Here is a 24,657-nt window from a genome sequence, read left to right as displayed (position 1 = left end):
TATATATATATTTTTACTTGTCATTGTCAGGGTGCTTGATGCTTCTCTGAGTGCTTCTGCTTCTCCAGACTGTTCTTTAAAGATGGCAATAATATTGAGTCAGGTATTGCTGTTCCATTTCTACTTATTCAATTAATTTCCATGTCTTAGTGCTGGGTGATTGTTATTTTACTTTCTCTTCATTTTACTATGGTTGACCTTGCGTTTGTATTCTGTGATTTTCCAAGGTTGCTGTTACATGCATGGCCAAACTTAGAGATGAAAGATTCTTGTCCTCTGGTGGTATAAATTCTGACAATGTCACATGCCTCGATGTTATCTCGGTGAAACAATTGTCAAATGGGGCGTGTCACTCTATACTGTTTAAGCTTGTCATGGCAATTTTGAGGCATGAATCATCGGAAGTCCTGAGGAGACGGTATGTTTGTTCTGTTATATTTTATTTCTTATGATTTTTTGTCTCTGAAGGCGTCTGATCATGTTTGATCTTTCATTCAGCCAATACGCACTACTTCTTAGTTACTTCCAGTATTGTCGGCATATGCTTGATCCAGATGTCCCAGCATCAGTACTGCAGTCCTTGCTGCGTGAAGAGCAAGATCGTGAGGACCTGGATCTCCAGAAGGTATCAAGCTTTTGCTTGGTCACAAAAGCTTCAGTTTTGGTCTATCAGAAAGTACAAAAAAGGGCACGCAGTATGCTGAAATTGGTGCCATACCCATTTTTAAAATATTTAGCATGTAGGGTAAATCCCCGTTTCAGTATTGAACTATTTTTTCCAAAAAGGGTACCAGTTGTACTTGCGTTTTGTTAAGTTTACTTTTTTCAAAATGGGGATGTAACTACATGGTAAACATTGTAAAAATGGTTATGGTCAGTAATTTCGGCATCTTGGTTGTCCTTTTTGGTAAGACAGACTATAGTCTATGTAACAATGCCATGGAGACGGATACAAGGTGTCTGATGGCACCTTCAAGAAGTCCAAAATGTTGGCACTTTTATACACGTATTATAATATATTATTTTTGTTATACTTATAAGTTCTTGTAGCCAATAAAAATAAGGGTAATTTAGTAATACTCCCTGCATATTTGGTGGTATTAGGTTTACCCCCTTGACCGAAAGTCAAAATCCCTTTTTGTTGATGAATTAACGGTGAGATTTTGATTTTTTTTTCAAAATTCCCTTAAAAACTTAAAAGTGCTAAATCAAAATTTTACTGTTTAATCATCAACAAAAAGCAACGTCAACTAATCTTTCATTTTGTGGCACGTAAACCTAATATCACCAATTTTGCAAGATTACTAAATTACCCTTAAAAAATAGTGAAACTAATCTATGAAAAAAGAAAGAAAGACAACTTTCATACACCATAAATCTATCAATAACACAATAAATAAGCAGATTTAGAATGTCAAACAACTGCAGTTTTTTCTTTTGAAGAGTTCAACAACTGCAGTTGTGCTTAGTTATCTTATAAATTATTTATGTCTTCTGTAGAAAAGCATTAAGATAAAAAATGACATGCCTTCATGTCCAAGGATCTGTGCCAGCATGTGTTGACATGGATACACATATGTATATGAATCCTATACTGCAAAGAAACTCAAGTTCACTTTTCTTGTGTTACAGATTGATAAAGAGCAGACTGAATTAGCAAGAGCAACATTTTCTATTCTAAGGAAAGAGGCTCAAGGCATCCTGGATTTGGTAGGACCTTTTTCATCATGCATATACTTTTCCTGTATAATTATAATCATTATGAAGTTTTTAATATTTATGTCATCCTTTTACTTGGATGGAATTTATTTGTCGGCATAAGAATTTCATATTCTTTTTTATGTAATATATTGAAGACTGGAAGACATGCTAGTCAATGTGATTTTTATTGACCTTGGTCCAATGGAAAAAAATTTACGTGGACCAGTTGCAGAGATCACTATGTTCTTTCGCCATGCTGGACCAGTTGAAGGGCTACGAGTTTGATTTGTATACAATATTTTGGAAGTTGAACTTTAATTCACCATTTTTAAGACAGTTATATTCCTGTTTTAGGTTCTCCATGAACCTGAACTGCTGGTGTTTCATGGTTGGTTGTTGAGTGTATTCAGCATATTTTGTTATCTTCCATTTTCATTTAAACTTAATGATAGTCTTATATTTCTATATTCTTGGCTGATGGGCTGTTTTGAAGGTTAAGATATCTCACTTCTATGATAAAAATGGTCTAGGATTTTGACAGTGCATGTCTCGATTTTTATTTCCTTTACATTTCTGTATTTTCCACATGTAATCTCCAGGTAACAAAGGACGCGATTCAAGGTAGTGAAGCTGGAAAAACGATATCACTTTATGTTCTTGATGCATTTGTCAGTATTGACCAAGAGAGGTTCTTCTTGAGCCAGCTTCAAAGTAGAGGATTTTTAAGGTCATGCCTCACAGATATTGGCAATATCTCCTATAAGGTGTGGTTTTGTTCCAGAATAAAAATTCTAGTCTACTTTTACATTAATGACATACTAGCATCTATCTATATTTCTTTACACTGCTATGTATTTCTTTTTGGTAATATTGATGTTGAACATTGATTTTATTTACAGGATTTGTTGTTGTATAATTGCATTGGGCCTTACTGATAGTCAATTTGTACAGATGCTTATAGCCTTCCCATTTTATTTTATATGATCATGATTATGTTATTTTAGAGATTTGTTCCCATAAGCATTAACACATGCAGGAATTCATACGTGTATTGATGCATATGAGCATTCCTCTTGCAACAATAGGGTCATTTTTATGCATCTCTTTTTAAATATAGCATTTGTAAACTCATGTACACTAAAATGTGTCATGTTAAATTTTTCTTTGTTTTGTGTTAGTCTTTTGTTGTATGGTTAAAACAGAAGAGATTTACTCGCGGACAGATAAACTAAGCCACATTGATAGAATGATCATAGGTAAGTATGCATTGACTCCAGAATGTGCAAAGCGATTACCATTAGGTCTCCCACGTACTGACATTGAACGAGCACTTACATGAGAAGATCTAGGTCTAGCAGTTGTGCACCATGTGGAGTTGATGCTGCTCAATGGAGATTTCCTATCAAAGCTTTTTTTTTTCTTCTTCCAATTGATCCATGTTGCCCCAGCTACAGTTTCATATACGTAGTCTGCTACTATTTCTTCTTGTTATACTAAGTTTTTTTTCATTTATAGAATGTAGCATGCACTTCTGCTCTTTACAGTTATTATTTTCTATTCTTTCCCAGGATGGTTGGCATTCATTGGATTCACTCCAGCGAGTATATACTCTTGAAGCTGAACTTGCGATGCTGTTGAGAATAAGTTACAGCTACGGAAAATCTGGTGCCCAGGTTCTGTTTTCCATGGGTGCCTTAGAACATCTTGCTTCATGCAGGATGGTGGGTTTACAGTTGAAGGTATGGTTTACATGTTTACATTTGTTTCATTTAATTTGATTTAAATTGATGAGATAGTCTGTACCAGGGAGGTTTCAGGCGGGTTGATGCAAAGGATTTCAGAGATGTTTCTGTGGGGATTGATAAGCAACGGCTTGTTATATGCTCAATTTTGAGATTGGTTTCTTCTTTGACATCATTGGTAGACACGTCAGATTTTTTTGAGGTCAATTCTTCTTTTCTTTTGTAGTTGATCTTTCCCTAAAGTCCATATGTTACTTGCTTCCTCTATATTTGAAATATATTATATTTTATTTGTTTAAGTGATTTTATTTATTGTTTTCATGGTATTTACTTTCGATATATTTCCAAGAAATATACCAAAATATTTTTATTTCCACAAGGCCTAATACAAAATTTGACTCTGTTTTCTTTTATATATATTTCAGTGGAGTCACTATTTATTGCATGAAATATTTCAGTGAATTGTAATTTCAACCGAAACAATCAAATTTTCTATACAAAAATGCAAGATTTCGGTGGAAAGATTTTGATAAATGGTAAAACTCAACCAAAAGACTTTCTTTAATTATTCTAAAAATATTGTAAACTTATAAAATGATATAAAATATAAATTTTTATAGAATGGATTCGTATATTACACTTTATTCATCAGCAGGACCTAGGTTCAAACCTCGTTGAACCCACATGTTGACTGCTAATCCCCATTGCTTGCCTTCCAGAAAAAAAAAAAAAAATTGTTTTACATCCACCTTCTCATAGGTAGAAATATTAGTAACTTATTCATACATATTTAAAATGTTTTATTTCCTGGCTGACCGAAATAGATACCAAAAATTATATCTAATATCTTGGTTTAGGCATTAGTTTATGGCGATTAGGATAGTTTTGGAGGTCAAATATAATTGTTAGAATCATAGCATAATTTTTTTTTTTTTTACTAATAAAAAAAAAATTATGCTATGTTGTGCGCATATGCGATCATACAATTTTAAAATATAAAATAAGGAAAAGTTTGCAATTATGGAAAATTTTATAAGACGGTATTAACACTAGCTATGTTTTATGGAGCTGGATGTTGGGCAATCAAGAAGTATCATGTTGATAAATGCATTGCAGAAATAAGGATGTTGAGATGGATGAGTGGAAGGACTAGGAATGATAAAATTAGAAACGGTTGTATTTGAGAAAAAGGTTGGATTGGCTCCAATAAAAGATAAAATAAGAGGAAGTCAACTTATATGGTGTGGAATGTCCATTGATGGTCAACTAAAGCCCCAATTAAGGAAATATTTGAGTTGAAGGTCCTAAAAGAGCCGAAGAAAGACCCAAAAGAGTATGGATGGAGATACTGAAAGCATTTACGAGTTCACTTCCAATAACAGAAAACTTGGGTCTGGACAAAGTGGAATGGAAGACTAGGATTTGTTTAGCCAGCTCCAAATCTTTGAATAAGGTGTTCTTTTTGTTATCAATAAGCTAGTTAAAAGTTGCACCGGTTTCTTTCGACTCTATTTTTTTAAGTTTTGTTTTTCTTACTCTCTTTCTGGATTTTAACTTGCATGCTGTAAATTTTATTATTGTTATTTGGGATATTGAAATAGGTGAAGAACAAAATTGTTCGTGAGGTCATTGATTTTGTGAAGAAACATCAGTTGCTTTTTGATCAAGTTCTCAGGGAAGATGTTACTGAAGCCGATGAGTTGATGTTAGAGCAGATCAATCTTGTTGTTGGTATCCTTAGCAAGGTAAGGACATTTTTAGTGGGGCACAAGGCTTGATAATTCTAAACAATGTGGGCCAAAAACTTGCTTCTTGTCACCACTGTTTTGGCATGATTTCAAGAATAGAAACTTAATTGGAGAACATTGTAAAATAGTGCCTCCCTTGTAGCTGGGCTGCAACTGAATGGTCCCTAAATAATTGGGTTCTAGTAAATTTATCTCCCGCTTTTGAATGGTGTTCTTTCTTGGCCAGTCGACATATTAATTTTTTCCTCAAAGCTCCATTGGATTACAGTATCACCTTGGACATTCTGTAGGTTTGGCCGTATGAAGAGAATGACGAGTACTGTTTTGTTCAAGGGCTTTTTGGTATGATGGGCACTCTATTTTCTCTTGATGCAGAGTCCTTCTGCTTTGCTCAATCATTACGCCCACTTGAGGTAACGTTATGTTTCTCATGAAAGCTTGAGGCTGAAGAAATTTATGTATTGTGACTTTATACTGAGCAGCTTAAGTTCATTTGGGTTTTATCAGAATCAAAGGAAGTCAGAGCTTATCTTGTTTAGGCTGTGCTATAGTCTGAGTTCTTACCTCTATTTTCTAGTCACGAAGAAGTCCCTGAGGTTGCAGGTATGCATATTACAGTTAATATAGCAACAATATGATTAATATATGAGCCTTTTTGCAACAATTTCAAAATTGATTATGCTCAGAGATGCACTTATTCTTCTGATGAGAAATGTTTGTGAGGTGACAGATTTTAGATGGTCCTAGAGATAGTCAGACACAGCAACAACCTCGGCTAACTTCACTTGTTTGCCTTCTAAATTCTGTAACAACGGCTCTTGAGAGAGCTTCTGAGGAAAAATCTTTGCTCGTTACCAAGGTAAATATAGCTTGAATGAACATGGAATTGTTTTGTGTGTTTTCTTTCTCACCAATTACCCTTGTTCTTTTTTTTGCAACCCTAGTGTAATAAGTACTTGTATGATTTTTCAGATTCAAGACATTAATGAGCTATCAAGACAGGAGGTCGATGAAATAATAAATATGTGTGTGAGACAAGATTGTGTATCTTCTTCTGACAATATCCAAAAGAGGTATTCCATCTTATAGTGCCTGATAGTTCGACTCCATTTCGTGAGATATTCCATTTATTTTTCTATTTCCCACAATCTTATTATATTAGAATAATCTGCCTTAACATTTTTTTCCCTTTTTAAAGTTTTGAATCAGATTATGTTTACTACCTACTATTCAACTGTTAAAACTACATGATTTTTCTTTGTTTGACTACAAGCACATCACTCAAATACGGAAGAAATGACCTTGTTTGGATTGGCATCCCCTTGTTTTCCAATATCGGATGTGGTGGTCATTAATGTTTCCTTAACCATCACTAAGAGATTTACTGTATTTAATTATATTAATCATCGATTCCTGTTATTGGGTTATTTAGGTCGAGTTCCAAAATGTGCCGTCATGTAACTCTTGTAATCCCTGACCTATTATGATACCTAGATAGTTTATGCCCAATATACCCTTATCCACACTATATGATTTTTTTTTTTTTTGATAAGCAATATGATACCAATCCACACTATATACTACCAATACTGATAATCACAAACTACAAAGATATTAAGTCATAACTTTCCTATGTATTTTACTGTTATTTATATTGTCAACTCCTCTAACATTTATTTGTTGGTCTTGCAACAAGAAATGAGTAAATGATATATTATAACAAGTATTACTGCGAAAACTTTGTAATATTTAGTACTTTTGAGAACTGGATTTGGGGTTCAGAAAAAAAAAAGTCATTATTATTTCCCACTTCGGCATCTGTATTTGGGCATCTTTGTCATTACACTGGTCTGCTTTAAGCCTAGCCTCTAATTACATCATATTCAGTTAAGAATTTTAGAAGCACTGATCTTCAAGGACTCATTCTGAAACCAAAAAAGGTATTGCATTCTGTTGTCCATTGTGGAATCAACCCGGATATTTTAGAGATTAGAAGCATTTGAATTGAAAATAATCTGGAAGAACCAATAAGCTTTTGTGTGAAGTTGACTTTCCTTTAAAGTTCTTGAAACTCATTCTTGTGTGGATAGGCTACAATTTATAAATCTTGTCCGACTTGGTTTGACTTGGTGCCAGTGTGTGTTTGAATCATGATAAACTTCATATAAATGTGGATGGCCACTGGTCCGATTTGGTTACTTGTACACTGTTATCCATTTCATTAGTGCTTCTATATAGTATAGGGGCCCACTGGCTCCATCAGTTTTTAATTCTACTCTACTCGTTTCCTTCTTTTTCTTTCATGCCAAGATCCGTAAAAGATGTTTCTCAACCAATATAACTCCAACGGTTCCCCATCTCAAATGTTCTTGTCTGTCTTCTCATGGGTGGTTGTTCTTATGATGCAGGAGGTATATTGCAATGGTTGAAATGTGCCAGGTAGCTGGCAATAGGGACCAACTTATTACTCTATTACTTCCGCTTGCAGAGCACGTGCTTAACATTATTCTCATCCATTTTCGGGAAGGGTAGGACCTTTCACTAATTGTGGACAATTTTGAACTTTGTATATTTTTTCCTATTTTGATTTTTAATTTTTTTTTTCACAGTTCTTCCATTTCTGAATCCAGCGAAACTATGAAGATGATTACATATGGTGTCAAGCCTGACTCTGGACAGGATTTGTTGTGTGGAAAGTTACTTTCTACTCTAGAGAGGCTGGAATTACTAAACGAGGTATAGTTTTTCATTGCCTATTAGTTATTCTTAGGGATGCAATTTGGGTGGGGTCAAATCCCCCAACCTGATGGATTCAACCTGACCTTGGGTCAGGTTTGGGCGCGGTTAGCTAGGGTTCGGGCCCAGGTTTTGGCCAAAAAAAAAAAAAAAAACATTTTGACCTAACAAAACCGGGTTGGGTTTGTTAATCAATATTTTTTTATTGATACTTTAGTTAATCATCATCATCTTTTCTTAACATTTACTTATAATTTCATGTATGAGAAAATGGAAGGAAGCAGAGCTGGAGTGACAATACAAACTTGATAATAGCTATTTGTTAATGTGAATTGTTTTGGAAAAGGGAATCATATCCCAATTCTAGAGCTTGTTAAGTAGGTTAGAAGTCTCTTTGAGTGTTGAGTTATCTTTGTAGCTCCAATTTACCTATTTTCTCGTATAAATTGGCGCCTATGTTTTATGTCATTTCCTCCATTTTAGATGCTAAAAGTTTCTAAATGCAGATATAATTAATGTCCAGGTTCATTAATAGATTGAAAGATAAAAATTTATGACCTCTGGATTTTAGTAATTTGCGTGGTTGAGACTGACATGTATGTTCACTGGTTGTGCCTTTTGTTTAGGATAAAGTGGGCCATAACTTGAAGGTTTTCCGTAGACTATTGAGTTCGCTTAAGGAAATGACAATTCAGAGGATGGCTATCTAAGTTGGAAGTCCAGGGTGGTTTTTGTTTATATCCTAATTGGTTTTCTGGGCATGGTCAGTGCATGCTCAAGACACCTGAAACCACATTGAAACGGCAAATCATTTAAAATAGGCTTTGTTTTCTGTATATTTTGAGCTGTATTATGGACATTTTGTACGTTTACTCCATGTATTAATTATCATGTAAGTTGTGTTTTTGGTTTCGGGAATTGTAACAATTATCTAATTGGAGGCTTCTGCCCCCCCCCCCCCCCTTTTTATTATTATTTTTTTCTCTTGTTTCGCTTCAATTCAATTATAGTCTGCGTTCACCAAGTTTTGTCTACAGTTTTATGGTGCCAGACCAATTTTTTATATAACATGCCAAAATGTGAATTTGGGTATGATGTTCAAAAACCTTGATGGTTGAATCTGGGTCTATACTGTGGTAGAAGAGAAAAACTAGGGACTGGTATTCAAAGCAAGAGTGATCAAGGACTCGTAGGTTATCAATCCACTTATCCGTCTCTAATCTTTTTTATTTTGATAGGTATGTCTCTAATCTATCTTTAGATAGAAAGGTAAGAATAAGAATGGTTTCCCAATTCATTAAAATGTTCTGAAAGGATTGTGAAATAATATCCAAGAAAAATTCACTTCCCTCGACTAGTCCTATTTTCTCCGACTTCAAATTGACTAGCTCGTTTAGATTGAGTAGATTTAGCGAGAAGATACTGCTGCTCATGAACATAAGACGTGATCGTAGGTGGAAGACCTTTCAAATAATATATATAAAGGAGTCGCATGTCCCGTCTCAGTACTCACAAATTTTTATGAGGGGGCTGAAACAAGAAAATATTCGAATTAAAAAAAAAAAAAAAGAGGAAGAATTAAGTGTTGCAGCATTTACAATTGAGTGGAAACTTCCAATAATACTACATTATGTTGTTTTAAATATATTCTTTTTTTAAAATTAGTATGTACTGCTACACATGATCATATAAATTTTTTTTCCATCATAAATGTTTAAAATAAAAAAATTGACGTAAATTTAAGTAAAAAACATGAAAAAGAAGCATCTAACGTATTGCTATATACATAATTCAACCTATTTTATGTTACAAACATTTTACTTCCACTTGGTAAAATGATTGCAACAATAAGCAATCATTTAAAAAAAAAAAACATTTTACTACACTGGGCCACATGGAATCTACAGACTTTTGAGAGCAGCGAAGAACATATATTTAGATGGGCATCCTAAGTGAAAATTGGTAATTTCAAAGCTATAAAAAAGCCTGAAAAAACAATCAAACAGCTATCAATTATTATGAAAACAATGCCCACTCCCGACCAGCAAGACCAAATACACTAAACTACCAGTTGTTTTGGAACAAATTTTTTATGTGAGGCTACCAAACTGACAACCCTCTTATCACCCACACTAATAAAAAAAAACAATGATAGAATACCAACAATTTTACATGTGTTTAGCACCTCTGGTGAAACAAAAATACCTACTCTTGTTCACCCCTTGGCCTCAAGTCCCTGCTCAGTGAAGCATGGTGTCATCAACATAGAAGAGACCAGTCCCTCTAACAAGCATGGAGTGTAGTGGTGGGAAACAGATCAGTAAGTCACACACTTCAATAATTTCTCCAACTTAAGGAAATGCGGTGATGGTAATTTAAAAGTTCTAAATAATATCTCATGTAAATACTGATGCTAAACTAGCATACCACACAATTCTGATAACAATCTAAGAGAACTTCAACGCAACAGTTGCGTGTATGAAATTAACATGGAATCTCTCTCTCTCTCTCTCTCTAACCCTAGCTATTTAGCAGTTAAGCATTCTACCTTGACGCCGGTTCAATCAGTTCCCATAAGAAAATAAAGCAGAAGTCCAATCATTATCCATTAAAAGATGAGTGAATGCAAAGGCATTTCACAGAAGACACTTGTACACACCACCCTCTCTGACCAACCTGGCCTTGCATATGGAGTTCAACTTCCTCTCTGAATAAGCTACCGTGCACCAACTGAAAAACAATTATGATGGCACTGCAAATAATACAAAACACAACAAAAGAGTGAGATGTAGTTTAACAATTGTACGATTCAGTAATAAATTCCTTCCTAAAAAAGCCTAAATAAACCAGGCTGTATGAGGGAAAAAAGAAACCATGTGCATGCACCACATACCAAACCGATGAGAATTGCTAACAAAAAAATTAAGAAACAACAGAAAGCAGACATACTATATGTAGAGGTATCAATTTGCTCTGGCAGCTCCTTTATGTCTACTTCAAACCTTTCCTGCACCTGCATTCAACCAAAACACAAAATATTAGATCACATTCAAAACTTGCACGATCTGATCATATAACAGGTCATTTTGACTTTGAAAAGCTTTGTAACCTGATTAAGAACATCAGAATCCGAAGCAGATGACACAAAAGTGATTGCTAATCCTTTTGTGCCAAAACGACCAGCCCTGCCCACCTGTCAAGAATCAGGAGGAGAAAAACACTGGTCAGTATATGAACAGATATGTTACAAAAGAGTAGGAAATTCACTGATTAATGATGAACCAAAAATGATAAGAAAACCAACCCTATGCAAATAGGTGTCTGCAGAATCCGGCATGTCATAGTTGATCACAATGTTGACACGCTCAATATCTATACCCCTGCCAACCAAATCAGTCGCCACAAGAATCCTTTTGTGTCCCTCTTTGAAACTCTTATAGCGTGTCAGCCTGCAAAACCATATTATGTCCTGTATATTTAGATGTTGAAGAAATTTGAAAAGTCATCCCCAGTTGAATTTTAGGATAAGAGTTTAATTGACCATCTAATTACAGACAAGCATAGTCACCAAAGTCTGACTTATTGAAAAAGTCACGATTAAATCGTGACTTTTTTTCTTCACCGATTTAATCATATGAGTTAACTGCAACTTTTTAATAAGACAACTTTTACGAACTTCACGATCACAATTAAATCATGAACTTTGCGATTAAATCAAGAAAATGAAATAAAACATTAATGTACTAATAAGAGAATATGGCCTTGATGAAGATGATGTGACCATTTTACCAATAAAACATAAGATATTAAAGATGTAAATGAGGATGTCAAAATAAAACATAAAATAATAAAGCTGTAAATGAGGATGGCATTAATTTTGATATTTTTGACCAGTTGATGAATCCTAACTCGGACTTATGATTGTATTTACCAAAACAAATATTGACTATATTGTGGACCTGTGACTACTTTGATATGGTATGATTATTATAGTTTGATATGGTATTTAATGATGTAATATGAGAATACCACTTAGTAGAAACAATTCCACAGTCCTAACCATAACTTGATTTTATCCTGATATTATCGAAGTTTTTGATTTTTCCCCTTGCTGACTTATAAAAAAACAACTAACAAGATTTAATAATAAAGGACTTGACATGCATGCATGTTTATCACCAGAAAATAAATTGGCCATGGTGCAAAAATATTAGTCATACAAAGAAACAAAAAATCCTACTGAGGAAATAAATTCAGTTCGAAAACAATTTTAACAATAAGACAAGCATACTATCAAACTACCGTGAACTCCAATAATCCTAACCAGGAAGCCTAATCCTCTTCCAATATAATAAGCCCATAGTTGTCATATGCAATTTCTGGTCATATGATCACATGCCATCATGGCATATGCAGTAAAACGACCACTAGGTTATTATGCCTTAATAAAAAAAAAAATTATGTGATGGCATTGCCCATCGATCAAAATGTGTACTTGTCCTTGTTGGGTCTTTTTATTTTATTTTATTTTGGGTCTAAGATTTTGAAAGAATCTAGGGGGGTCTTTTTCAAGGATTTTATGGGTAGATGGGAGTGGGTTTGCTCTGTAACTCCAGTCTAGTAGTATGTTTCTGGTTTTGTACTCTTTGTTGGTCACCTCTACCACATTAACATAATTTTCTTTTACTTATCAAAAATAAAAAACCTAACTAGATTTAGTCGTGAAAATAGTTTAACTAGAAAAGAAAAATCAACAAGCTGAACTGATGTTACAACCTTTCTTCCTGTGACATTCCAGAATGGATGCAAATAGATGGGAAATTACATTCCACAAGTAATTTGTTAAGCTCAGCTGCTCTGTTCACGCTTTTGACGAAAATGACAACTTGATTGAAGTCCAAAGCATCAAGCAGGTCATTCAACTTGCGGTTTTTCTCCAGCTCGCTCAATTTAATGTAGTGCTAAAATACAATAACGAGGTTCAATATATTTGTTACCTGCCTAATGAAATTAAAATCGAAAGACTGAACCTTCCATATGTCAAATACCTGTACGAGGCCATGTAGGGTCAACTTCGCTTCATCGTCCACATAAATTTCCATTGGCTGAAGGGGAACAAAAATCACATAAAATCAGATTAGAGGCTTTCCCTCAAGCAAATTGAGTCCACTATCAAATAAATGATGAATGGACAACTGCAACTAGTATTATCCCTCCTTATAGGTGCCTTCTTCGTACACTCACAGTCTAACAAAACATACCGACTCAACATAAGTCATGTTACAATGCAATGGTACTTAACCCCAAGCAGAATCCCTTGTACTAATCTCCAACAACCTCCAACCCAGACAAAATGGTAAATCATCACCAAGTCAAAGTAAACAAATTCAGAAAACATAAGACTTCAATCAACAACAAATACTAAAAACTTTTGAAGAAATCCAACCACTATTTCGGTATACTATTAGTACCATACCAAGACTCGACTTCCTAACAAAGAAGTCCCACTGAGACTAGATAGAAAACACTAATCTCAGAGAACACCTCTCTTGTAACCCTTAATATATCTTTTGCAGAAAATTGGCAATATAAACAAGACGACTTCTAAATCTGAGAGTTAGGCCACATGACATTACGTCTTGCATAAATCTCTTGCAAACAGGGCGAATCTCCTTGCTGAGTGTTGCTGAAAACATCATTACTTGCTTATCATGAGGTGTCATCTTGAAAATCTCTTGCACATCTCTCCGCATATCTACAGACATGAATGAATGAAAAGATAGGAACCAATAAATAGAGAAAATAAAACACAAGATAAAGGCATGAATTTTAGGAAATTGCGAAGTTCAGAAAAAGCAGCAAACATACCAAGTGACTCTAGCATCTTGTCACATTCGTCAAGGATAAAATGCCTCACATTCTTCAATGAGAGGTCCTTATCTCTTGCCAGTGCTAATATCCTCCCAGGTGTTCCAACAACAATATGTGGGCACTCATTTTTAAGCAAATCCTTGTGATTTTTTATGTGAACTCCACCATAGAAAACAGCAACCTTAATATCAGGCAAGTAAGTACTAAACCTCTCGAACTCATGACAAATCTGCCAAGTAATCAGAAAAGGGGGGGGGGAATAACTTAATAATTCCAATAAATCTATTGACAAAACACCCAGAAACGATAAGCACCAAATGAAGATCCATGTAATAAACAAACCTGGTAAGCTAATTCCCTTGTATGGCACAAAACAAGTGCAGCAACTTGTCCTGCGACAGGCTCAATTTGCTGCAAAGTCGATAAGACAAATACAGCAGTTTTCCCCATCCCAGATTTGGCTTGACAGATAACATCCATCCCCAAGATAGCTTGAGGGATGCACTCATGTTGCACTGATGAAGAACCAAAAAAATTGGAGCGAACGAACTCTCAGTAAGTAAAAAATGACCATCTGGGTTCCCTTTTTATGGAAATGTTTACCAAACGAGTTTCTCTCCCGAAATCAAGAGTATGGAAGTAGTGTTATTACCTGAAAAACACCAACTTAAAAACTTTAGAGCTGATCCCATCATACATAGAAAACTTGTAATGCAATTTAACATAAAACCTCGAAAGGAATGTTCAAATTATACTTATTGAAGCAAGAGACATTAAGCTAAATTCGAGGCCACTAATGTAATTGACAAGAAAAATCAATGTTTATATTCCCTCTAGGCCAGGCTATGCACACACATAGAAAATTAGACTATGTTCCAAAATAAGCAGAAAATGTGCAGTCCAACACACCACAAAAAAATTAACAGTGATGAAAATAGAATAGGGTAACAAACTTGAGACACCATTATCTCATCCACTATCCAATCAGTTTTCCAGGATAGTAAGATTTTAAAATTTAAATTTAGTGCTAGTTAATTGAAATGATTCAACAACTATGCGATCATATTTTCTTTGGAAACTAACAAGTTAGATGGAAGGAATAAGTCAAAAAAGATTGCCTTCTGAAGGATGCTCAAATCCCGAGTCTACAATAGCTCGAAGAAGCTCTGGCTTCAAAAGAAAATCCCTGAATCCCGAACTGTGAATTCCAACATAGCCCCTGTATCACAGAAAAGATACAAGATTAAGAATGACTAATGCAGTATACCCACAAAGGCATTTTAAAGATATATAAAAAAGTAAATAAAGTAAGGCAAACAGTGGAATTTTATTTTAATCGGCAATTCAATTTTGTATAAGATAAGAGATAAATAAATAAATGTTTATTAAGAGGGGGGGAGGGGGTTGTCATATAAAAATAAGTAGCATAGTTCGGAGATAAACAATTGTCTCCTGAGCTGCAGCCACAAACAATTCAACCAAATTCCATGAGATGCAAAACAATTGTTTAGTGGAACAAACATCATCATTAGCTATTTTCTCATAAATCAGAAAGAGTCTGAATTGTATACACCTAAGGTGGAGGATTGAAACCCTCCTCCCACACCTCAATACATGTCACGTAAGTCACAATCTGAGTAATTATGCTTAAAATATATTCAATTTATAATTTCCTAAGATTGTGGCTTACATGGCATGTATTGAGTTGTGGGAGGGTTTAAATCCTCCACATTGGGTGTATAGGATATGGACTCAAATCAGAAATAGACCAAACAGCTTGCCTAATTAACTCTCAGAATAGTGTTTTTGAATCCTTGATAGGGATTCACCAGTTAAAACAGGTTCTTCGAATCTGACATGGCACAACAACTGGGCAAGATCTGACAAACTTGAAAACTAACAAGCATTCAAATTGTTGTCAGCCTCATGTTTTCATTGATGAAGACAATCTTCAACAGCTATGGCAACTGAGTCAAACTGAACCTGAAGTCATGATCTACTAAATTGAGTTACACTATGTTGCCACCTTAATCTCGTCGCCAGATTCACCATAACCAGACTTTTAATGGACAAACCAAGAACATGAAACCAATCACCCAAAAAACCAAGAAACTCTACATCATTTGAAATTAACTGAATGCAGTAACCCTAAAATGAAAATTTTAGATTGGAGGGAAAAATCACTCAAGGAATGAGAACCCAAGTAAAACTGTGAACACTATAAACGCTTAAAATATTCAGATCTACAACTAAAATTACTGCCTCAAAACCAGAACTAACAAAAACCCTAATTTTTTTCAAAAAGGGATCAAAATATACAGAATCAATCTCATAAACAGAGAAAAACATCAAATCAAGGAAGAGAACATCAAGAGACTAACTTCTTCACTGCTTCTCCAGTGCCTTTGGCCGCAATGGAATCGGGCGCCTTGTCTTCGTCCTCTTCGTAGTCGAGGAGCTCTTCTTCGTAAGCATCGTTATCTCTTACTTCTCCCATTCTACATAACAAATTAGGGCTAGGGTTTTAACTACAGCAAAGGAATAAATGTTAGGGTTTAAGATTTTCCAATGAACTTCTGCGGATCTTACCTTCGAATCCGCGACAACAAGAATGGATAGGGTTAGGGCTGAAGAGTCTGCAAGAAAAACAATTTTAAAAGAACAAAAAACCAAAACCGGGAGAAGAGAAGCACTCGACTCGACTCGACTCAAGGATGAGAGAGAGAGAGAGAGAGAGAGAGAGAGAGTGTTTTAAGGAAGAAGTAGAAACGACAATAACAATGCAATTTGCAAGTAGAGAAAATGTACGATATTGCCCTTTTGTCAGTGAATGATTGAATTTTATTTGACAAAAGTGCCCTTGCTTGAAATGGAAATGTTAGGCGGCGTTTGCCAACGATATTAGTTTCCAATAGATTATGGAAAATGATTTTCAGAATAATTTGTTTTGGGGGAATTGATTTAAGATGTGAACTTCTATACAAACACCAACTATTTCTTACAACACTCCAATAAGAAAATTATATGTGATGTCTCGTGATAGTAATATTTTCCACTTTTTCACAATGACACCCCATTCTTTTCATTTGAATTATATTGATTGTTATTATAGAGTGGTGCACTTGTGTCGGGGTTTCATAGTGTGGTCGATACCATAATAATACATGGAAGTGGTGGTAAAAAAAATCGGTTCAAATGAAAACAATGTATTTTTAACTTTCAAAAGAGTCGAGGAAGTTGAACATGAAAAGTGATATTTCTTTTTTAAATTCAAAAGGCGAATCTCAAGTCATCAAAGAAAATGGGAAGAGATGGATTTGAACCCTCAGTACGAATGACGAATGTGCCTCTATCTTTTTATTACAATACGTCATTTATTTTGGATGCTCGTAATCTCAAGCGATGATTTCGTTTGAATTTACTTATAAAAAGTAGTGAAACATTTGATTTTTTTAGCTGAGTAAGCAAGGGATTAGTAGTTAATGGATGTGAAGGTGAGGTTCGATGTGATTTAAAGCTAGTTCATGGAATCAACTCTTCTCAAGCCAATGTAAGACCGTGTGAGTAAAACATTTGACCTTGTGTCCATTTAACTAAAATATTTGTAAAGATCTAAACTCATTTGTGCCACCTTAGTATTTATTATAGAGTCACGCCGGAGTCACTCAAGATTGTATCTCGATGAAAAGTATCTATGGTTCTTACATACTTCCATGTCTGAAAAGTCAGATATGATATACAATCTTGACGTCACTTCAACATTTAGTGTGTCATAAGGTTTATGACAAATTGATGTATTTATATATAAAACTGTAATTGAAACTTATAAAAAACATTGATAAATATATTTTTAGGGCATTTTTGAAAAATAAAAAATAATGGAGACATTTTAATGTTGAATTGACTAAAAAAAAATGACACTCATTGATGTAGCAATGTGCACAAAACCATTGATTTTTTCTTATTTATCTCAAAGAAAATCTATGGCCCTGTGCACACTTGTCAATGAATGTCTTTTGAGTGCCTTTTTTAGTCAAGTTAACATGACTATTTAACCTTACTAACTGCAGTGCTGATTTTTTAACTAGAAAGTCTTCACTTGGCTGAGGTGGCACGAATACAGAACCATAGATCTTTTTCCTTGGGATGAACAATTGCACATGTTAGAAAATCATTATTCTTAGCTATACTCCAACTCAATCATTGTCACCACGAATCAATATATTTTAATAGTATTAACTATTATAAAGAGATTTCCTTAAATGAACATTCCAGATTCTTCAAATTCAAGTCAAGTTATAGTCGAGTAGGTCAAAAAAGAATGAAATTTTGTCGAATGATTTTTAGGCAAAGTACGGTTGAATGATATAAAATGCCATTAACGTGAACCCCACAGACAGGGATGCAAATAAAGAGTAAAAGATAATACACACAAGAGTCCCGATGAATGCACACCATTCCAAGGAAAAAGATCTATGGTTCTGTGTCCTTGCCACATCAGCCGCATAGGATTTATCGAATGCCTTCCATCATTATTCTACACACAAACATGCGGCTACACAATGTATCCCAAAAGAGTCGTGACAATCTGACTCCCTCACATGGCATACTCAAAATACTCTCTGATGTGGCATGTGCTATAACTAGATCTTTTTGCCTTGGGACACAAAAATACATGGTTATATATATGTATCTGAGTAAAAAATCTATGGTCATAGCAAAAACCACATCCGGAGAGTATTTTGAGTATGCCATGTGGGAAGAAGCTCAATCTGATCTACGAGCACCCTCTCCTTCTCAATTACATCTCAATTACATCGATCCTCATATTACATTGACCCTCACTTCTAAAAGCAATACAAACTAGATTTTCACATCATAACTTGTTGGTCTGTACTCAGAGACACCTTGGGAACGGTTCTTCTTACTAAGGAGGCGCTCTTAACTCTATCCGTTTGCCTCGCGGAGCGCTAAGAGCTGATCACAGCCGTCTCGTATAACAACCGTTTGTGGACATTCTGTCATGTAGAGTCTTTATAATTATTCCCATTGTAAGATCTACCATTGAGTGAGGCATCCTTTTGTCTAATGCTTCCGATTGTTTAGCTATTTTAGGATAGCTACTCAGATTACATTGACCCAAACTCCCTAGCAAGAAAACGGCTTTAGTTAGCTCTATGGCCGTGAGCTCCAAAAATCATTACTCGTCCCAAAATACAGGCCACCTATCATCCAAAAAATGACCCTAGCTTTTCACAAGCTGCCAAGCTCAAGAAACTCTCAAGAAGGGTTTCAATGGACAATGGGTACCCATTTAACCAGAACTGAATTAGAATAGGAACTGATAAGATGGTTCTGAGTCCATTTTTTATCGTACAGATTAGAATTGGATCTCTTGGAACCAAACCGATTGAGAACCAAAATCAACAAGGAATCGATAAGAATTGAGAACCAAAATTATTTAAAGAGAATTGTTTACCATTCTGATTCTGGTTCCATCAATTTGAGAACCAGAGTCAAAACAATAGGAACCGAGACCGAGAAAATTAATGGTTCTGATTATGGTTCCTTTAAGAACCAACCCAGAACTGACCCATTGACACCCCGTACTTTCAACCATCAATCATGATCCATAACACTACAGACTACAAGCGGCAAACTTGTGTACTTGAATTTCTATCAAATGATAGGATACAATCTTCCTTATGCACAAAAGCAGTAAAATATCTGTTTACTGTAATTGACATTGCAGAAATTAATATAAAAAAAATGTTTTTAAATACATATAGAATTGCTAGAGTTTGTGCCATCACATAGCATACACCTGACGATGAGGCAAGCAGGTTCATATTTTTACACGTCACGACAATATCAAACGGAGGATATCTCCCGAGTGCTTGAACGATTTTTCGGTTTCCTCCAAACAATGGTTCTTTTCTTCTCTGGACCAGCTCTGAGTGAAGGCCAGAAATAAACATAAATAGATTAGCTATAGAGCTGCCATTTTATTGAGAAATTCCAAAAGGTTGGATCAAGGTGAAGAACAATGATGCATAAAGGAGGCTGTGAGTCTAAATTTTTTCAACACCATCTAGGCTTGAGACCCATGGCTCGCTGACATAATATAATGCAACTTTGAGGTGTTCAGATTCAGCTTATCCATGTTTAAAATGGGGTACAAATACTTAAGAGGGGAACTAAGACCACCCTTGAGAAATAAATATAGTTTGAAGGAGGGCGACCATCAAAGTTTGGGATCTTAGCTCGGGTTCAAAGGTGGACTTGGAGAGTTAAATAGAGAGTATATATAGACTGCACGTCCATGTGGAACCCACCCAAAAACATGATCGGGTGCCCTCCCAGGAATGACTTTTTCACTATTGGATTTGCATTTTAAAATTTTGGGAGTTCAGTGGCCGTCCATTTTCAAAGCATTTGATCAGGCAAAAAAAAGTTTGTTTTTAACCTAAGCTAGACCATGAACTCTAGAGTGCTGAGGTGTCATTTGGCCTAATGTGGCAGTCCATATGGCCTAAATTGTCCCAATTGAGGACCTCAGTCCAAGCTCTACATGGCACTTAGATCCATGTAAACTTTTTCTTATATATGAAAGGAAACTAACAGAAGAACTAACCGATATAAAAATAATAACATAAGAATTAAAAAGGTTTATTTAAGAACTTACTTCAGCAACTCCGTTCAGCTTCTCTCTCACATTTTGCAACAGTTGGGAAAGGTCACCGTCCCACTTATAGAACTCCAACTCTTTTTTGTCAAGTATCTTCTCAGCTACCTAGAGTGATGGGGGAAGAAAAAATGGAAAGAATGAAAGAAAGAACTAAAATCAAATACAATGAAGTTGAGGAAAGAGTTGAGTCAGACATGGCCTGACCTGGCTTGTGCAGATGTTGAACCTTTACTTGAAATTATTCATAAAAGATGGTTTTAGACTCGATCCATGATTCTGTAATTAAGATATCTAAGAGAATACTTGATAGCGCCTACTAGCCCCAGTCAGAAGGAATGTGCAAGTTGAAGGTAAAAGCATGGACACACTTGAATTATAAAAGACATGGCTTTTGCGAATGAATGGCCAGTAAGGATTAAACCTCAAGAATAAATGTTGCAAAGCTCCAAAATGCAATAGTGAAGTAAATTCTTCTAACCAAAACCTTGAAAGTTAGATGATGAAAGGATACTAAACTTCCACCTGACCCTAACAATGGAGCAGCGGTCAAGCTCACTCAACTATCTCCGACAGTTGGGAATCTATGGATTCTACCCAAGCTCAAGCAATCAACAATGGAGAAGCAAACTCTCTCTCCTAGATCTAACCTTCTCCCAAAACAAATTCAAAAAACTCCCTCATCTCCTAATACAATGGGCCTTCTGTATAAGGTCCCTAAACCCTTGTCTATTGGTTATTATTTTCCAAAAGATCCTATCTGCAAAACCTTCAACAATAACCAAAAGTTACAAGTCAAAACCCAAACACCAATGTAGTTCACATCACTAAGCCTCAGGGTTTATAAGGTAACATCACGTATTCATGCAAGTAGCCCTCCGACTCATATTAGATTGGAAACATCGCCGAAGGCACACCTACCAAATGATCTTAACCACAAATCTAAATTTAAAATACGAAATGCCAAGAAAAAGAGTTGCTTGCTGTGAAAAACATAATGTAAGCAATTAGAATTCCGAATCTTGGGTATACAATTTCCTTAATGAGTTAATATCTTATTACCTTTTTACCAATCATTCGACCTCCAGCAGAGTGTGCGAAGTACACATTGTAGAAGTGACAAATGAATGCTTGAGGATCCTTCTCAGATAAGTCTTCAAGATAACGAGCATACGAAAGCCCAGGTGCCGATGGCTCAGGAATGGCATAGCCTCGCTCCTTGAACCATTCCAAATCTTTAGCCAATTTGTCTGACCTTTCCAGGCCTGTATTCTGGAACTCAGCATCTGAAACCGAAGTATCATCAAGTTTGATGGTCATGGATGAACTTCACTGAATTCAAGGAAAGACATAAAATAAAAATAAAAAAAGGGGGAGGAGAGGGGGGTAATTCAATATTCTCTGTTCGGTGAAATTTTGTGCCTTCCCTGTTCATAAGACGGATGCATACATATAGCAAACATTGTCATAAACTAAACTGGCCATAACCCCTAAAAAAAGGTGTGCCAAACCCACTTTTTTAGCCACCCCTCATGGCAGAGGTTTCATCATGTCTTGCATTCTCCTTTGAAAATAAGATTATCATCATCATCACCATCACCATCACCATCGATGCCTTATCTCGAAGATTTGGGGTTGGAAAGACAGAGGCTCATAGATAAAAGAATTGACAAGTTTCAAGTACTAGGCTAGATGTAGACCTGTGTCTTGCTGTTGTCACAAAATCGTACAAATGTATGAAATGGTACTAGCGTGTTCAAGATGACTCATTAACAAAAAAGGACTACATCTGTTGGTATGCCTTCTGATTTCTAAAAGGATTCAATTACTCAACATCACTGATTCACAACAACAATCAATACTATTTAGCCGATTAAGCAAAGCCCTATCAAAATCTAACATCCAAGGTGCCAGGGCACCAATCATATTTACGGCACATGGGCCTTTTCTTTATAAGTAGCCTTGGTTGCCACCATTCCTCGCCATGGCAGCAACCAATCTTCAATGTGACCACCAGTATTAGGCAAAAAGATTCAACCCATCAATTAATTTGAAGTCAATACTGTCATAGACAGCACCCAAATCTCCTACCTCTTTGATAGAGACCAAAGATTTCAGAGTTAAATGCTTACAAGATATGATAGATCCAATACCAAGATCAAAACTACATACCCACAAAAAAAGTAAATAAATAAAATATGAACATGTGCAACGACATAAAATTGAGGACAATGTTGATTTGTTCAATAATTTCAGAAAAAGCAATACAATAGGGGCTTTCATAAAATTGGGTTTGTTCATGCATGTATCGTAAAGAAGGTAGCAGATGCTCAATCATAAACCTTATTTTTCATAACTAAAACATATTTACATCACTAAAAAATATAATTATTTTACATCAAAAACGCAAAACCTGGTTCACAACTAGATCGAGATTTTCAAATATTGAACGAGTCATCTTGGATGAGTCAATGTTATGGAGAATTAACATTGATTATCTTGCACGGTAGCCTCCCGGGGTGATCTCACCTGAATCATCCCGGTCTCGGATGAGTTGTAAAACCATGACTAGTACAAAATACAACTCAAACAATAAAAATAAAGCAGAAACAAGATTACCAAAACAGAGAGAAAAGAATTTAGAGTGATGGGCTATGCAACATTTATTATAAAACCCTAATTCCATAATCAAAATTGAACCAAAACACAACCGACCCATTAAAGAACAATAAAAAATAAGAGATGGGCAGTTCACAAAAATTCAATAAAACCAGTCTAACAGCTTACATTCAGGAAAAGCAGCTTTTTTGACAATCGTCTCGAGTGTATCATAAACTATCTTGCTATCAACCAGAAACTTAAGATACCCCTCGATCGAAGGTTCCCATTTCATCAATGGCTGCCCTTCAGATTCCTTCTCCCCCTCTTTTGCTTGATCCCTTGTATGCAATTTCATCGCCACAAATCTCATTTCCTCGACAAACCCTTTCGCCTCACCTGGATACCTCTTATTCGGCTTCTCAGCTGTAGTTGCCGAAACAATAACTGATTTCAAAGGCATCTCTACTCCTCCTCTTCTTCCACCTATACCCAAAACAGAGAAATTTCTTCTCAACACCTTGGATTGGAGACCAAGGTTTCTGAGAGAAGCAGATGTGGGATTAGTCCGAATTTTTGGGGTTATGAAGTGGGTTTCGTTTGAAAAAAGCTGAGATTGAGATGTGCTTATTGCAGAAGCCATTAAAGTTGAAATTTTGAAGAAAAAAATCGGGTTTTTTATGAGATTAGAAGACAAATCAGGGAAGAACGGATGATTGCGTGACTTCAAATGCAAGTTCACTTGGGATTTAATTAAGACGTAAGAGATGCAATAAAATATTCAGTGAAGATTTGTGTCCTTATGGGTCACTGTAGAGTCCTATGAATAAATAAACAATTCAAAAACCTGATTTAGAAGTTTGTTGAAGTTATCCTCTATTTAGAAGGAATCCAAATCCTGTACTCTTGGGAGTTGGATAAGATACCAAAATCCAGGTTCTGTTCTGCTCCACGTGGGTCTCTTTTGAGCCACTAACCATGGGAGTCAGGCAGGGGGTATCAAATGGGTCGGATCTGGTTCAGCTCTTTGGATGTGTAAACTTGAAATCATTTTATTTTTCAATTTTGATTATTCTCTATTTCGATTCTAAAATAAGTGGAATTGAAATTAGAATTCCAAATATATGGATATGTTTCAATTACCATAGATAGTAGCATTTCATATTCTTGACATGTAAAATTTTTGAGTTGTGATAATGTTACGCTCTCCTCTAACATACACCACCATCACAGAATCGTAAATCATGTGCCTAGGGATATACAAGGAAAAGATTTATGATTATGTGTATCCTGATGCAAATGATGATCTATAGTTCTGTGATGAAGGCGTTGCGGGGTATGTCAGAGGGAGGGCGGGGGATTCATAAAATCATTATTATTATTTTTTTTTTCATCACAAAATATGCACACACAAACAAAAAAAAAAAAAAAAAATAAAAACAAAATACTTATGAATAATTGTAAATTATTTTTTCCTTTCAATTAGAATATTTTGATACATATTTATACGAAAAGTTGGTCTAAATGTATGGTGCATGTTGTTGAAAGGGAGCAGGCAGGCCAAGTTAATACTCCG

The 24,657-nt window shown here is 35.4% G+C and overlaps 3 protein-coding genes across 5 annotated transcripts in view; 1 reads left to right on the top strand and 2 right to left on the bottom strand.

Moving 5' to 3' along the window:
* EMB3142 (nuclear pore complex protein (DUF3414)) overlaps positions 1–8,839 on the top strand; it is a 30,298-nt gene extending 21,459 nt beyond the window's left edge. The window contains exons 31-45 of one of the 3 annotated variants that reach the window (XM_086453486.1): positions 31–103; positions 228–418; positions 499–625; positions 1,633–1,710; positions 2,301–2,465; positions 3,270–3,440; positions 3,508–3,645; positions 5,045–5,188; positions 5,482–5,604; positions 5,699–5,794; positions 5,922–6,050; positions 6,164–6,264; positions 7,600–7,719; positions 7,822–7,927; positions 8,554–8,839. In XM_086453486.1, the coding sequence (XP_086309612.1) occupies positions 31–103; positions 228–418; positions 499–625; positions 1,633–1,710; positions 2,301–2,465; positions 3,270–3,440; positions 3,508–3,645; positions 5,045–5,188; positions 5,482–5,604; positions 5,699–5,794; positions 5,922–6,050; positions 6,164–6,264; positions 7,600–7,719; positions 7,822–7,927; positions 8,554–8,637 (1,846 nt within the window). In that variant the 3' untranslated portion in view covers positions 8,638–8,839. Of the gene's footprint in view, positions 1–30; positions 104–227; positions 419–498; positions 626–1,632; positions 1,711–2,300; positions 2,466–3,269; positions 3,441–3,507; positions 3,652–5,044; positions 5,189–5,481; positions 5,605–5,698; positions 5,795–5,921; positions 6,051–6,163; positions 6,265–7,599; positions 7,720–7,800; positions 7,928–8,553 lie in introns of those variants that run through there. The other 2 variants (XM_086453478.1, XM_086453489.1) reach the window with 2 other exon arrangements.
* Positions 8,840–10,278: 1,439 nt separating this feature from the next.
* Positions 10,279–16,549, bottom strand: LOC147411888 (DEAD-box ATP-dependent RNA helicase 15-like). The gene is made up of 12 exons (XM_086453500.1): positions 16,388–16,549; positions 16,180–16,296; positions 14,917–15,017; positions 14,141–14,313; positions 13,796–14,027; positions 13,564–13,682; positions 12,976–13,032; positions 12,704–12,888; positions 11,232–11,376; positions 11,037–11,120; positions 10,877–10,940; positions 10,279–10,679 (listed from the first exon to the last, which is right to left on the bottom strand). Exons 2-12 carry the CDS (start codon positions 16,293–16,295, stop codon positions 10,669–10,671), a joined length of 1,287 nt encoding a protein of 428 aa, XP_086309626.1. The 5' UTR covers position 16,296; positions 16,388–16,549; the 3' UTR covers positions 10,279–10,668.
* A 2,895-nt stretch (positions 16,550–19,444) lies between these two features.
* On the bottom strand, positions 19,445–23,916 carry LOC147411887 (heme oxygenase 1, chloroplastic-like). Its single transcript, XM_086453470.1, has 4 exons — positions 23,271–23,916; positions 21,546–21,769; positions 20,484–20,591; positions 19,445–19,751 (listed from the first exon to the last, which is right to left on the bottom strand). Exons 1-4 carry the CDS (start codon positions 23,722–23,724, stop codon positions 19,659–19,661), a joined length of 879 nt encoding a protein of 292 aa, XP_086309596.1. The 5' UTR covers positions 23,725–23,916; the 3' UTR covers positions 19,445–19,658.
* Positions 23,917–24,657: the final 741 nt, after the last annotated feature.

Source organism: Akebia trifoliata, chromosome 1 (genome assembly GCF_017979445.1).
Source record: "Akebia trifoliata isolate Shusen 1 chromosome 1, ASM1797944v1, whole genome shotgun sequence".
In the NCBI taxonomy this organism is placed as follows: Eukaryota; Viridiplantae; Streptophyta; class Magnoliopsida; order Ranunculales; family Lardizabalaceae; genus Akebia; species Akebia trifoliata.
The sequence above is the reverse complement of the archived record's forward strand: the minus strand, read 5'-3'. Positions and strand labels throughout refer to the sequence as shown.